At 53.5% G+C, this 14,266-nt stretch overlaps 2 protein-coding genes across 10 annotated transcripts in view; both read right to left on the reverse strand.

Moving 5' to 3' along the window:
• The window catches only part of Epb41l3 (erythrocyte membrane protein band 4.1 like 3), a 211,384-nt gene extending 206,621 nt beyond the window's left edge, over nt 1-4,763 (reverse strand). Inside the window, exons 1-2 of one of the 9 annotated variants that reach the window (XM_087194629.1) lie at nt 4,467-4,644; nt 1,779-2,059 (exon numbers count right to left, since the gene is read on the reverse strand). The gene's annotated coding sequence lies outside the window, so the exon portion shown is untranslated. Of the gene's footprint in view, nt 1-1,778; nt 2,060-4,466 lie in introns of all 9 variants that reach the window. The other 8 variants (XM_087194736.1, XM_087194739.1, XM_087194738.1 and 5 more) reach the window with 8 other exon arrangements.
• Nucleotides 932-9,339, reverse strand: LOC147830171 (uncharacterized). Its single transcript, XM_087188784.1, has 3 exons — nt 9,226-9,339; nt 2,398-4,399; nt 932-2,062 (listed from the first exon to the last, which is right to left on the reverse strand). Exons 1-2 carry the CDS (start codon nt 9,337-9,339, stop codon nt 3,446-3,448), a joined length of 1,068 nt encoding a protein of 355 aa, XP_087044910.1. The 3' UTR covers nt 932-2,062; nt 2,398-3,445.
• Between the last annotated feature and the right edge of the window lie 4,927 nt (nt 9,340-14,266).

The raw sequence follows: 14,266 nt of genomic DNA on the forward strand, positions 1-14,266 counted from the left end.
CCTCAGGGCAGCAGACGGGCGGGACAAGATGTCTGAGAAGGTTGAAGAGTGCAGGTCGGGTCCACACCAGTAGCTTGGTGCTGGGAGCAGTGTGAACCTAAGAGCCAGACCAGGGCTCCGTGTGTGTGTGTTGTTGGTCATGTGAGCAGCTTCACCCTGCTCTCAGGGCGAGGACTGTGGACTTAGACCTCACGTCAGGCACGAGGGGTCAGTTCCGGACTACCTGGCTTTCCTGCCACATTAGAAAGGCAGCTCTCCTGCTCTTTTGCTGCTGCTCCCAGAACAAGCGCTACCTCCGGCCCTTCGCCCATGAATGTCCTCTCCAGTTCCAGTCTCAGCTCCTGCTCTACGACAGAAACCTCTTCTACTAGTCCCCACTATACGCAATGCCATTGGCACTGCTTCTAACCCACTTAGCCGCTCATGCTCTCACTGCACAGGATTCCAACACAGTGTCCCTGCAGCTCTTGTGGCTTCAATTCTTTTCAAGAACTGTTGTCCCTTGCAGTGGCTCTGGCCCACGAGACCCTGAGCAGGCCAGAACCCAATGGCTCCCCAGCAGCCTGGCTGTTTTCCATAACATGGTCACAACACCAAATCCTCCACGCCACTCAGCTAGCACTGAAACAAAGCACCCTTTTGCTTCTGCGCAGCGGAGCAAGTGAGGCGGCTATCTTGACTTCTCTTCTGCAGTTTCCTCTGCCTCCCTGTCGAGTAACAAGTCCTAAGCTATTTCTAAGCTGCACCTGTATTTCTCCACCTATATTGTGAAGATCAGGTGCAATATCTTCTGAAATTGCTAGTCTCGGGCAGCTTGCTAGGGAAAGTCAGATTTTCAAGCATTTATTTATTTTTAAATTGCCATACAATAATTGCGTGCGTTCACAGAGTCCAGTGTGGTGTTCTGTCCCACGTACACAGCACACAATGATCCAGTCAAAGTTATCAGCATTATCTACTGCCTCAAACGGTAATCATCCTTTGGGTTCGAAACATTCCGAATCCTCTCTTCTAACCACTTTGAAATATGCTACAGTCATCTTCCTGTGCTGTAGAACACCAGAACTTCATTGTATTGATTGGTGATGACTGACGGATTCATTGTGGCGCTGAGACACTAGAATTGAATTGTCCTATCTAATTGTACTTTTCCACTCATTAATTAACCCTTCTGCATCTTTTCCCCTTGGCCCTCCCAGCCTCTGCTAAGCATTCTTCCTGGGGGGCACAGTGGGGCTAAACGCGGGACTGTGACACTGAGCTACACCCCAATCTTTTCTTATTTTCAAACAGGGTCTCGCTAAGCCACTAAGTTGCTCAGGCTGGGCTCAAACTTTGGCGACCCTCCTGGCTCATTTTCCCAGAGTACTCAGCTGCTCTCTACATTTATGAAATCAACTTTTTTTAGCTTCCACAAATGAGTGCAAATGTGCAATATCGGTGAAAGTCATTTCTTCTTTCCAATTGTGTTCTTTGCTATTCGTGGTTAACCAGCTCTGAGCTGGCAAATCCTGCACTCCCATGTGCTAGGTCTCACGCTTCCCTTCCAAGTGTCTCCGATAACTCTGAAGTCATAAATTAATTCTCACAGAGCAGGAGGTGAAAATTATTATTCTCCATAGAGAAGAGGAGCACACTGTGACTCACCCACTCCCCGGGTCTTTTTAATGAACCATTCACAGCCAACCTGTCCTCACTTAAAATCCTGCAGAAACCATGCCCTGTTTTAGTTCTGACTTCTCTTTATTTTTTTTCCCAGAGAAAGCATGCCAACGCACCCTGGAGCGTGGTGATGGCCAGCAGTTTGGGGTTGTGGGTAGCAGGAGAAGCTGTGGCTCTTTTGCTTGGAGAAAAGAAGAAACAGAGAGGAGGGTGGCTGCTGTGGATGCACAGGGGAGCGAAGGCTGAGACTCACTGTCCAGTGCTGGCGTGGCCAGGGAGCGCTGGATGTGGCACACAGTCCTCTTTTCTGTTCGTCCAGTCCTCCTGGAGGCCTCTTCCTCCTTGAAGCCCAAGCCACTGAGCCATCCTTTGTGAAGTTGTCCTGGCTGTGCCCTCACTGCTGAGATACAGCACCCAAACCTTAGTGTTCTAACCCTAACCCTAACCCTTACCACCCACAACCCCAAACCACGCGCATTAGCGTCCAGACTGGTATCATCGGCTCGATATTCTGGTTTTTAATAACGATCGATCCTAGAACTTACTAAATGTCTCTTCAGGCCAGTGTTCTCATGAGGAGCACCAGCCTGTCAGTGGCAAGCTTATTGTGTCCCAGACCAGGGACAAGCATGGGGAGGTCGGCCCTGCCTCGGGTATCTTAACAGCAGCCGGTGAGACCCGAGATGGGGATTCAGGGGTCAGGGGTCAAGGGCCAGGCACGCAGCTGCGGCTCACCTCTCTGCTCCCCGGCACACAGAAGGTTCCCCTGGGGTTCAGCCTGTGCTAAAAAGCCTGTTGGAAAGTCCTCTTCGGGACCAGTAACAGCCTCCCGGGGTCACAGTCCAAGAGGTGGCTGACCCCACAGGAGAGTGGCTGGGATGATCTTGGGGCCTGGAGACCCACGCCAGTTCGAAACCAACCAGAACTCGGATCCTTCGCTGCTCCACGCCATGTGGACACGCGCGCCCCACTCCCACCCCATTGACTGCACCTTCTCAGCTTGGGGTGGGAAAATCCTGCAGGGCCCCACAGGGATTGCCGCAAGAGACGCACGAGAGCGCCCCACCCCCGACCCCGCCCCGCAGACCCTGCCAGACCATATTAGTCGGCTCCCGTGCAAACAGCCTGATTTAACCCACAGTTAGATCTGGGATTTGCAGTCGTCTCTACTTCCATGCGTTCCTGGGGTGCCAGCGCTCTCCCAGGGCCCGGTTTAACCCGATGCACTTTGGAGGAAATTACATGGGTCGTGGGCCAGGGGCGGGGCCGAGAGCTTGTCCCAACCCGGGTCCGAGGGGGCTGCACAAGGCCCCGCGAAGACCTGCGGAGTGGGTCGGGGTGTCGCCTCGCCGCGACCATGCCCTGGCCTTTTCCCCCTTGGACGCAGCCCCGGCGCCCAGGGGAATTTCACCGCCTGCACCCCGCTTTTCGCCGCGCTCCCTCTGCAGAGGGAAAGTGAAAGCCCGGCGGGCAGCGGAGCGCGTGTCCGACCGCGCCGCGTGTCTCCGCTTCCGGGCCGCAGCTGGGCGCGGGGCCCTAACTTCCAGTGCAACTCCGGGGTCCCGGGCGCCGCTGCCCCGGGGCGCCCAGCACCCACCACTCCGCTGCGCCTCCCGACCGCCCGCAGTCCCTGCGCCCGGCCTGCAAGCCAGAGGGAGCCGGGGATCCCCCGTGGGCTTCCCGGGGACGCGGCCCGGTCACTGCCAACCTCCAGCCGGGGTTCTGACAGCCGACCGCAGGGAGCTGGAGAGCCCGGAGGACCCCCCTTCCCGGGTTCTGAACTTCAGCCTCGCTCGCTCGGCTGTAGGCCCGCGACGCCCACCCCGGGACGCGCCCGGCTGGGGGCAGGCACTGGCGAGGCGGGGGCGCGGGGTGCGGGGTGCGCAGTGGGCGAGGGGGGCGCGGCCCTGCGGCTCGGCGGGGCCAGAGCAGCGGGTTCCGAGCAGCGGGCTCCGAGCAGCGGCCTCCGGGGATCCCACGGGATCACCCCCGCGCATCTGCTTCCGCGCCGAGCCACTGAGCACCGGAAGGCAGGGACCCAAATGCCGAGGTGCAGGCGGAGGTTCTGCCCCGTCTCCGAGGCTCGCGCCTTCCTAGGACCTCCCCGGGCGAGCAAGGTCTGGTTTCCAAGATCCCGCTCAGGGCAGAGACGGGGATGGAACCGAGGGAGCACTGGAGAGCGAGTCCGCGCTCGGCCCGGGCCCTGGGAGCAGAGGACCGGCCGGCCCGACTCGGCCCTGTGCGCAACTAGGCTGCTGGGGCCAGGAGCGGACCCCAGGGCGCCCCAACTCGGCGAGGGCGGGGAAGGCAGTGACAGCAGCCACCACTGCGCGCATTGGCCCCGGCACGGAGTCTCCGAATAGGCTGAGCGGCGGGCGCGCAGGGTGGAGGCGAGGGGCGGAGGAGGAGTTGCCGGAGCGGAGGGGGATGACGTCCTCCAGGGCCCCCGGCTCCGCGGGACCGCAGATCCGTGCACTCGCCCGGGCCGGCGCGCGGCTCGCTCCGGTGCGGATCTCGGCTCGCCGCGCCCGGCTCCCGCCGCGGCCCCAGCCTGGCGCACAAGGGCGATGGGCCAGCTCCAGCCGGGGCGCCAGCCCTCGGCCGCCTCGAGACACCTCTCCGCCAGCCCCTCGCCTCGGGGCGCCCGCCCGGGAGACCTCTCGACGTCAGCCTGGCCAGCCTCGCCCTTGCTCGCTCGACCTCGAGCCAAGGACAGGCACCCGCGCCTGGGCCCCGCCTACGGGGCGCCCCGGGGCCCCGGGCCTGCGTCCTGTGGGGATGCGCACCGGGAGGAAGGCACTCACCTGAGTCTCGGGAACCTCCCTCGCCTCGCCGGCGCCTCCGGAGCCTGTTCCCAGCCCCCAGGCACAACCTTCCTCGGAGAAGAAAAAAATAAAAGTAGCGCAAGGGCAGCCAGGCAGCGCCGCTCAGAAGTCTCCGCACGGCGCCTCGTTCCTCCGGATTCTCCCGGCCCGGGCGCAGGAAAGGGCTCCCAGAGGATGCAAGGGGCGGCCAGACCCGGGCTCCTCCCGCAGCGGTACCTCCAAGTTGCCACCTGCAGCGCGCGTCGGGCTCCTGTGACAGCCCGCGCCGCCCGCCCTCCAGTGCGCTCGTTGGCTGCGCGCGGCGCCCGGGCGGTCCCTGCGCTCGGCCCCGCCCCGATCCCGCCCTCACCGAGCTCGCCGGAGTGCGCGAGTCGCCTTCCAGGCTGGGCCTGGGCTTCACGGCCAGCAGGCTCCGCGCACCAGGGAGAGAATCGATGCACACACGCGAGCGCTCTCACACACACACGCACACACGCACACACACACACACACACACTTGTGTAGGTAGGAGGTGGAGGAACGACGGAGGCAGGCTATGCGAAGTGACCCTTCCTGTTCTCTAAAGGGACCTTAACTTGCCTTCTTTGGCTGCTGCCACATTGTTGCAACCCCGAAAAGAGTTCACTTTAACCTCAGGGTCACCGCTGCTAGGAGCCTAGCGTGAGGCCCGAAACTTCGAAACTGCTTTGGCCTAGTTCCCGCGCTTCGCCCAGCTTTCCACGAAGCTCCAAAGGCAGAGCACAGCCCGAGCGCCTGTCCCTTGGGCTCAGCCCGCACCCCGCAGCAGGGATCCTCGGGTCCCGGCACCCAAGCCAGCCCCTCCTGCGCGCGGAGTTTCCAGCCCGGTGGCCCCGCGTGTGAGCTGTGGGCCTGCTCTGTTCCGAGGCCTGCAGAGTCACAGGGATGGGCCCCCTAAATGTGCCTGTGCTTGGCCCTCCTCTTGGGCTTCCTAAGGAAAGAAGGGAAAACTCATCTTTGCCTTTGATTTCTACCCCAAAGACCAATGCCCCCCCCCCCCCCGCCCCCGGGATGTTGTCCAGGCACTTTGCCTCTTAGCAGCTCCTGAAAGCGGGGGTGGGGGTGGGTGGGTGTGTCCTGGAAAACTGATTGGTAAAGGCTTGGGAGAAGAGCTGTGAAAATCTAACAAGCACAAGTCTGGGAAGCTTCCAATCAACCAGAAACGCCTGGCTCCTGGGTACAGCTACGTGGAAATGGCACGCTGCCGAGAGCCTATTAGCTCAGCTACGTTTCCATATTAACTGCCCAAGTAGCACAACCGACAGCCCACTCGGGAAATGTCTGGTCTGAGAGCAGGCGTGGCCCTGGTAAGTGTGACTGGCCTGGGCACGCAGTGACTCCCTCCGTCTGTGCTGTGGGGTGAGGTTAGGAAAAGGCTGGAGACAGAGGTCACAGGCGCTCCCAAAGCGGGGCATGAAGGCCGGAAGCCACTTCCTGTGGACCACTGCTAAGTCCCTGGAAGTGCTGCCCCATAGCTCCAGTCAGTTCCCTGCATGGTGAGGCAAAGGTTGTTTCATGAGACCCTGTGATTTTGGACCTGCTTTGGGGATTCTCACTTAGGCCTCTCTCTCTCCAAAGAGCAGGCCAGTCCGCCCCCTTCCTCTCAAGCTCCAAACTGTATGGGTGGCACTGCCCCATGGCAAAGCGTTCACAGGGAGCAGTGTTTCAGTCCTAAGGGCGAGGGCTTGCAGAGTGACTTGCACTTTGACCTGAATTGGTGGGACAGTGAGTAGATGGCAGGCATGGCTTGCTAAGTTGGAGTCCGGGTTGACTTTACCATTGCAGGAACACCTGATAAAATATGGGAGTGGACAGGGAGCTAGGACAGCAGTGACCCTTAAGCCAGGTGTGTGTCTCAGGTGTTGACAGCCAGGTGGGGCACACGTTGATGAGGTGCACTTTCTTTCTGGGGTACTGATGTTAGCATAGAAGTCACGGAAAGTCCTTTCACCGGCAAAGACCGATGTAAAGGAGAAAGCATGATGTAGGAAAGCGAAGAGGAAGAAGGAAGAATTAAGAGAGAGAGAGCAGAGAATCTGTTGAGTGTGGGGAGGGTTACAGACAGGACACTAGAGTCGTGTATGGCTCAAGATGCTGAGAATTTCTTAGAATCCGAGGCAGGAAGTGCAGAAGCCCAGGCTTGGAGCGGCTTCTGGAACCCGGAGAAGGCACTGAGTCCTCACTCCAACAGCTTTGGGTGTGATTTGCTAGATTTGCATACAGAGCACGTTGCTAAGCTTTATTTTATTTATGAAAAGGGGATCAGGGCACATGCAGGAAAGCGCTTTGGTGAGGATGAACTTGGACGATACACTTGCCATGCTCTGCACACAGCTGTCCAGGAACAGGAGCCCCATTATGAACAGGGTTTAAAGGGGCTTGAAGGCCACCATGGCTTCTGCTGTTTGTCACCAGTAGACTCTTCACCCAGCGCCCACCCTGCTGATGCATTCCTGTGATGAGGACCTCACTGCCCTGAGGGGTACAGCCCAGCATCTCTAGCTGAAGGGGCAAATTGCATCAGTACCTTCCTTACTGCTTGGTTCTGTCTCTACCCTTGGTGGTCCTCCAGATATGTGAAGCTTGCTTCATGGGAAAGGAAGCCTTGCAAATCTTTAAAGACAAATAACAGACTCCCCAGGGTGGGGTGGACTTCTTCTGTTGAGGTTGAACATGCCCTGTCCTCGGGGCTCTCCTTGTATGACAGTCTCTCGCACAATCTTCCCATCTCCCGTCCTCCAGGTCACCTCTGGCCACCTCAGCATGTGCACACAGAGCTCCAGCCCCAGCCTGGCATCTCACCTGTGTGCCACATGCCACTGTGTGTGCTCCCTGCACCTCCACACACAACTGGAGTGCATTTGGGCACCGCCATCGAGCTCTCTGTGCCCGCTTAGTTCCCTCCCCGTGATGCTCCTAAATCTTCCACGTGGCACTGTTTGTTCCTAACTTTGTGGTCCTTATTTTTTTTTCCCCTGGTACCAGGGATCAAACTCAGGACCTTGCGCTTGCCAGGCAGGCACGGTGCCACTGAGCTAAATCCCTGGTCCTGGTCCTTGTTTTTTGTCTTTCAGTGTTTCCTTTCCTATAAAAGGAGCAGAGTAGACTAATGAAGAAGGAGACTAGTGAGGTAGACTAAAAGACCAATGACGAATGAAGTCCTTTTTTAACAATATATTTCGAAGTAATTTCAACCCTACAAAAATGGGGGGCATGGTATAAAGAAATTCTATATCATTCTAGTTTAATCAATTGTTATTATTGTACATATGATATCTTAGTAGATAAAGATAGAAAGAGATAGATAGATAGATACTCATGATCAACATTCTCTTTGTGGACCATTGAAGAACAAATGCAGGGCCAGGGATGTAGCTCACTGGCCCCTTGCCTGCCTCCCAAGTGCAAGGTCCTGAGTTTGATCCCCAGTACTGCAAAAAAAACAGAACAGATGCAAACTTCACCCTTATCTGCTCCAGAATACACATTTTCCCCAAATTGTCCTCCTGACAAGTACAACGTAACACTGAGACAACACCAACCACCAGTTGGAAGAATTAATTCAAATTTTGCTGACTGTCTGCAAATTGTCTTTTCTTCCCTCCTGGTCCAGAATCTATTATAGGATCAAGTATTACTGTTAGTTGATGTGTCTCTATTCTCCTTTAATCGGTTACTGCTGCTCAGTCCCTCTCCGTCTTCGTGACCTTGATGTCTACAGGCTGTCCTTCTATTTAGTCCATCTGATGTTTCTTCATGATTGACCCAGGTCGTGCATCCCTGTCAGGAATATCTAAGAAATTACACCGTGCTCCTGACAGTGCATGACAGAGGCCCCTGATGTTTGTCTGTCCCATCCCTGTGACCTTAACCTTCATCATCTAGCATGGATGATGGGATTCCCCGATGTAAATGAACCATATCCCCCTTGGGTATCAGTAAGTATTCCGTAGGATACATTGAAAGTGCAGGAATATTGTGGCCCTCTTTGGGACTTTACTCAACCACTTTTAGGGGCCCTCAGTGACTCTGCCTGACAACCACCCTGTGATAGCTGCCCACTGTCAACTGCCCACTTGCATCTCTCATGCATTTATTCATTGTCAATTTCCTACAAAGATTTTTCCCTTTCCCACATTTATTTACTTGTTCCAATATAAATTCCTAATCCTGTCGATGAGTTGCATTCTGGTGCTTTCATGACTTATTCTGATGTCCAGATTGCCCCAGATTTTGCCAGTGGGTGTGTCTCGGAGCTGGCTCTTGGGTTATGCTGACATGCCCATGCCCGCACTGTTCTCTGAGTGCCCTCTCATATTCCAGTACCTCAGGATGCTCCGGGCTCATTGTGCACATTCCTTGCCTGGTCTTGGATGAGTCCTCTCCCCAGGATCCACAGTCCCTCCAGTGAGTCTGGCACTGAGAGAAGAGAGCCGGCGTGCGCTATGAGCACTGCTACTGCAGGCCTCTGGGTGGGCAAGCTGGGACTGGAGCTGCATGTTCACACAGTGGCACGCACACATTCACACCTACTTCTGTATGTGTGCGTGTCTCTATAGATCCATTTGTGAATGTATACCTCTCCGCATGGTGAGCTTACACCAATTCCTCCAGGTCCAAGCCAGTACTCCAGGGTCCCTCCAGCCTTCCTCCTTTCCGTATCTGTAAATCCCTCCTCTGGAGAGAAACCTGGCTCCGCTGCCCTGGCGTACCGACTTGCGTGCTCCATCTGGCTCCTTGGAGCCAGCTTCTGACCATGTCCGCAGTCAGCCACGGCCTTTCTCGTGCCCAGGCTGCTGCCTCTGTGGCCCTCATCCTCTCGGGCCGGATCCATCGCAGCCTCAGCATCCCGTCTTCTCTGTCCTGGTTTTGCTGCCGCCCCTCAGCTCCTGCCCATCCCTTGGCAGTGAAAAGACGTTTCTGTCCTTTTGGTTGTTCAGCTCAAGATGCTGAAGTCATCCCGGATCCCTCGTCCTGCACCTGATCCACAGCCAGTTCTGTTCACTGTGCTCTCACGTGGGTCTCAAGCTCACCTCCTTCTCACCATCTCCACCTGGCTGGCTCAGGAGAACAGGACTTCCTGTTCCAGCCACCACTGCGTCACCTGCCGAAGACCGCCCTGCGACCACCCTTCCCTCCCCCTCCCAGACATAGTTGACATACTTGTACAGTCGAACCTGCCTTTCCACTTCCAGATAAGAGGCCAGCCTGATCAGGTCTGCCTCCTGCGGCTCTCCCCACACGGCCTTTCATGCTCTGCCTTCTACTGGGGCCCCTGTTTCCCTGGCTCACCACCTCCAGGACTTTGGCAGAGTGAGTCTTCCTCAGCGCTTCTGCGGACACCACACTGACTACTGCTCCACCGCCTTTGCAGCCTGGCTCCTCTACTTCGCCGCCTGTTGCTCCTCTCCTTCGCCGCCTGTTGCTCCCAACCACAGCACTGCACAGCATGCAGCCCAACATGCTATGTATTGTTTTTATCTAGCTGCAAGGGCAGCCTCCCCTCCCCTCCCTTTTATGTTTAAACTCCACGAAAAGGGAGATCGTAGCCCGTGTTGTTGATTACTAAATCCCCGGTGCCTATAGCAGAGCTTGATAGACAATAGATTCTCAATAAACATTGGTCAAATGCATGGCTGAAATTACAGAAGCACATTGGTCCATTTAAGAGTGACTACACGTGTACCCATGTGCTGAGTGGTTGCCAGTGTGATGGGAGGACTTGAAACCAAGTGAGAGAATCCAAAAGATTGCATAGAAAGGATTCCTAGGCACATTAACAGAGGCTACCAAAAATGTGAGGACAGAGAACAAGACTAAGTATTTGTGAACATGAGTTAAAGTAAATAATCTGCCAACATGGTGCTTTTTGATATGAACTGACTTTTATCAGACCAAAGACTAAGCTCTGTACCACTAGGCACTAAAACGAAAAGTCTGAAACATACTCTCAGCCATGGTCTCTAATATTACGTGTCCTGGCCAGAAGGTTTTAGATATATTTTTCTCATGTGAAAACAGAAGTCTCTGGGAGTAAAGAAATCTCATTACAAGAGCTCAGGATATTCCAAATCTTGTTCCTCCTTTTTTTTTTAAGGTGGCCACTCAGCCCACAAGGGAAATAATCCTCCTTTTTGTATTATTAAAGCCCTGTGTGCAACCTGGTCCTTTAGAAGCCAAAAGCCCTTAGAAAACATTTGCACAAAATGAAATGGAAACTCATACACATTGGGCATATTTTCAGCATTGATTAGTCAGATTTGTAAAGTACCTTGTTCTGCATACTTTGAAGAACTCTGAGGACAGACTGGAGAACTGTTTAGAAGGCAGGTCTCACTGTGGCCAGTCCTACAATTACTCAATCACTGTCCTCGGTGACGGTTCATAAGTCAGAGTGGTTTGCATTTGGAATTGCAAAATTCACAGTTTTTATTTTCTATAAACCCCCATCAACAGAGATATATTTCCACAAGGCCTGGCGATTCGAATGAAAGACATTTGATAGAGATTTTAGGTGTTCTAACTTTTAAAGGTTTCCAACATATTCTTAATGGGATGCTGAGATGGTGGGAAAGAGGATTATTTCTCTTAAATTAGCATGCAGCCTTCAAAATGAATTTTGGATTCTGCAAAACTAGCTGGGTGGTTTATGCATTAAGCATCTTTTGAAAGGAAGACCTTTCCATGTTTTCTCGAAGGAGCCATCATTACCTACTCAATGGCTGGCAGAGCTCATCGCTGGCCTCCCGTGCCCCCTGCATAGCCGGAGACTTGTCTTTGCAGCATAAATCTCTTCCCCTGGCTGCTGCCGCTCTGCTGCTTCAGACTGCTAAGCCAAAAGGCAAAGTTATGATTTATGAAACACCTTTCTGCCGGCCTATGAACAGGGGGCCCGGGAGAGCGGGGAGGGGGCTCTCTTCTGATTTGCAGCAGTGCACGCAAACTCGGCAACAAGTTGAACTCAGTTACCCAAAGAGCAAATTCTTTGCCAAATTTTACAAAGCAAGTTTTTCAGATACATGGTTTAACACTGGCAGCTGTTTTCATCTGTACCACTTATCCAGTGCTGCCAACTAGTCTTCAGTTTTGCTAATCTGAGCTCTATTTTCTTTTCTTTTTTTTTTTTTTGGTACCGGGGATAGAACTCAGGTCCTTGCGCTTGCGCAGCAGGCGGAGAAACCACTGAGCTAAATCCCCCGCCCCTCTATTTTCTTTTAAAACTGCAGTCACACTCATTGTCCATAAAGATCCACATACGGTAGCTGGTTAGTGATACTCATTTTCATGAACTGAGATTAGGTTAACTTTATTTTTACAAGACGAGATTGCTAGTTCTCTTTCTCTCGGCTGAAAACTAAGAACAGAAGCCCAGGTTCCAAAGGAGGCAAACATTTTCTTCAATGAATTTGGGCTCTTTTGGCGTAAAACTCATCCGTTTTTGGTGAAGCAATGGGTGTTGACCACGGTGTCTACTGTCCTCAGGATTTAAGGACTGTCTTTGCTGAAGACAAGGACAAGGCATCCCTTTCAGTGGAAGACGTTCATGCAGGTGGGTAAGGGGTTTGGGGCCCAGTGCTCATTAGGAGCTTAGAGCCCTGGACTGACTCCTGGGGTCTCGGGTCTCGCCCAGTCTAACAGCAGCTGACTGTGTGTGGCCAGGTTCAGCTTTGATTGCTCTCAGGCACTCCTTCCCAGCTGGAGGCCCCTGCAGGCATCTGCATCAGCCAAGGCTCCAGCATCTTCTAACCCGTATGGTGTTTCAGGGGGAGGGGAAGGAAGAATTCATCAAAACAGACAGAGCCTGAAGAGGGGTGAACTGATACTTTGTGGATGTAGAATGGGCACTGTGCAGGTTACTACCTGTTGCTATGCATCTCCGTAATGCTCTCATGAAGCCCGCTGGGGTAGCTGAGGTCAAGGTGAATGAATGACCAGTGTTCGGGAGGGAGGAGCTCTAGTGTGGATGGCGTGGCACGTAGGCCGTCAGCCTCCACCTCATGTCGTATTGAGGGTGCTGTAGCAAAGATCCTGAGAATGGACCACACAGGTGCCACACGAATGTTCTGGAAGCACGAAGGATCTTTGCATTGTGAGAAACCAGAACTGAGTGGTTTCAAAGTACATGAACACAATTCATAATAGGTAAACCTTGGGAGCTGCCTATATATCCATCAACAGATGATGGATAACGAAAGTGTAGTATTTACACACCATGGAGTACTACACTGCCATAAAGAAGGATAAATTGGAGTCATTTGTAGGACAATGGATGCACCTCGAATGCACAATGTTGGGTGCGATAAATCAGACACACAAGCCTAAACAGCACATGGTTTTGCTTATATGAGAAACCCAAAATGTAAATGAAAACCAAAATAAAAGACTGATGATAGGAAATAGGGAAATAGAACTTTTGCAAAAGGGACGGGATTGAAAGATGGAGGGAGGGGAGGGGAACGGGCGAACAAAGAGTGAAGCTGTGCCATGGCATGCACCAGCTCCCATGACGGGTGTATCGTTACCTACCTCAAACACGTTCTAATGAGAGATCAAGGGAGAGATTTGCACAACCATTTGAGACTTTTAAGTAAACTTGTTAATGCTCTCACTTCTCCTATTTTTTTTTTTGACCAGTAAGAAGGACAACAGCTATCTTGCAAAAATAATCCAGACTTCAAAATCTCTAAGGAAAAGGAACTTCTGCCAGAGTTTCAGCTCTAAGCCTTTATGTGCACATAGCACAGGTTCCTGCGGAGGCAGCCCAGTCAGGTAGGTCAGGGCACCCCCAGATTTCGCCCAGAAGGCCTGCTTCTTCCTGCGTGCAGTATCTGGATGTCTGTCCTTCTGGCCTGGGCTGTCCTTCACCTCCTAACTACTCTCGTGCCTAGTGTCTCCTGGCTCATTCTCCACATTCCAGCCAGAGAGCTCCTTCTGTTGCCTAATACTTTGGAGTGACTTTCCATTTTAAAATGCAGAATGCACCCCCTGCCCACCCAGCAGTTCTATGTTCTCCCACCTGCCTGGGCCCCCAGGGAGGCTCATTCTGATCTCCAGGATTGCGAAGAACTCTTTTCTAATCTGGGGCTTCTCCTGGGCTGTTTGACCTGCCTGGGTCCTTCTTTCTCATCTCTCCCATCCCTCAGGGCCCAGCTGAAGCCTGGGTTTCTCTGCGAGGACCCAGCTGCAAGGCCCCCTCTCCCAGCCTAGCATGGTCCTTGTGTATTGGTTGACGATATTTCCTGCCAAGTCCACAGGATGGGGACTATGAGAGTTTGTCCTCCTGGTCTATAGCAGACAGACAGCACTGCATCTAGAGAGACCCGGCCAGGTCATGGTTCATGGTACCAGCACTGGGGCCCTTGCCTGGGTTCAATTCGACCTCTGACCTCATGATCTGGGGTAAGCAACCTAACATTGGCATCTGCCAGCTTCCTTGTCAGCAGAGGGGTCACTGCAGTCCCAGCGCCACGGGGTTTCCTTTGCTAGCAAATGGGGACAATGCCTGTCCCCTTCCACATGAGAAATTGTGAGATTTCACTTAGTTAATGCATCAAGGGCTCAGGAAAGCGCTAGGCACAAGGTGAACGACACTAGCTCTTATTTTAGCAGATGTTCTCTCCACCAATAAATATTTTTGATTGAAAGAATGGGTGACTATTGCTTTGTTCACAGATTTCCTCCTCATTTTGGATACTCTTCCTTGATTTGAGCTATATAATATGACATAGAGAAAAGTCTTCCAGTTAGCCAAATTAATGAAG

This window comes from Heterocephalus glaber, unplaced genomic scaffold (assembly GCF_053883595.1).
Source record: "Heterocephalus glaber isolate CG9 unplaced genomic scaffold, H.glaber_assembly_v1.0 deba00000331, whole genome shotgun sequence".
NCBI lineage: Eukaryota > Metazoa > Chordata > Mammalia > Rodentia > Bathyergidae > Heterocephalus > Heterocephalus glaber.

What these genes read in the sequence shown, in the direction of transcription:
- LOC147830171 (XM_087188784.1), bottom strand. Translation starts at nt 9,339, where the DNA reads ATGGATCCGGCCCGAGAGGATGAGGGCCACAGAGGCAGCAGCCTGGGC. An exon ending in CAAGGAGCCAGATGGAGCAC is followed by an intron (nt 4,400 to 9,225) that starts GCAAGTCGGTAC and finishes GGCGCCCCGTAG; the next exon opens with GCGGGGCCCAGGCGCGGGTG.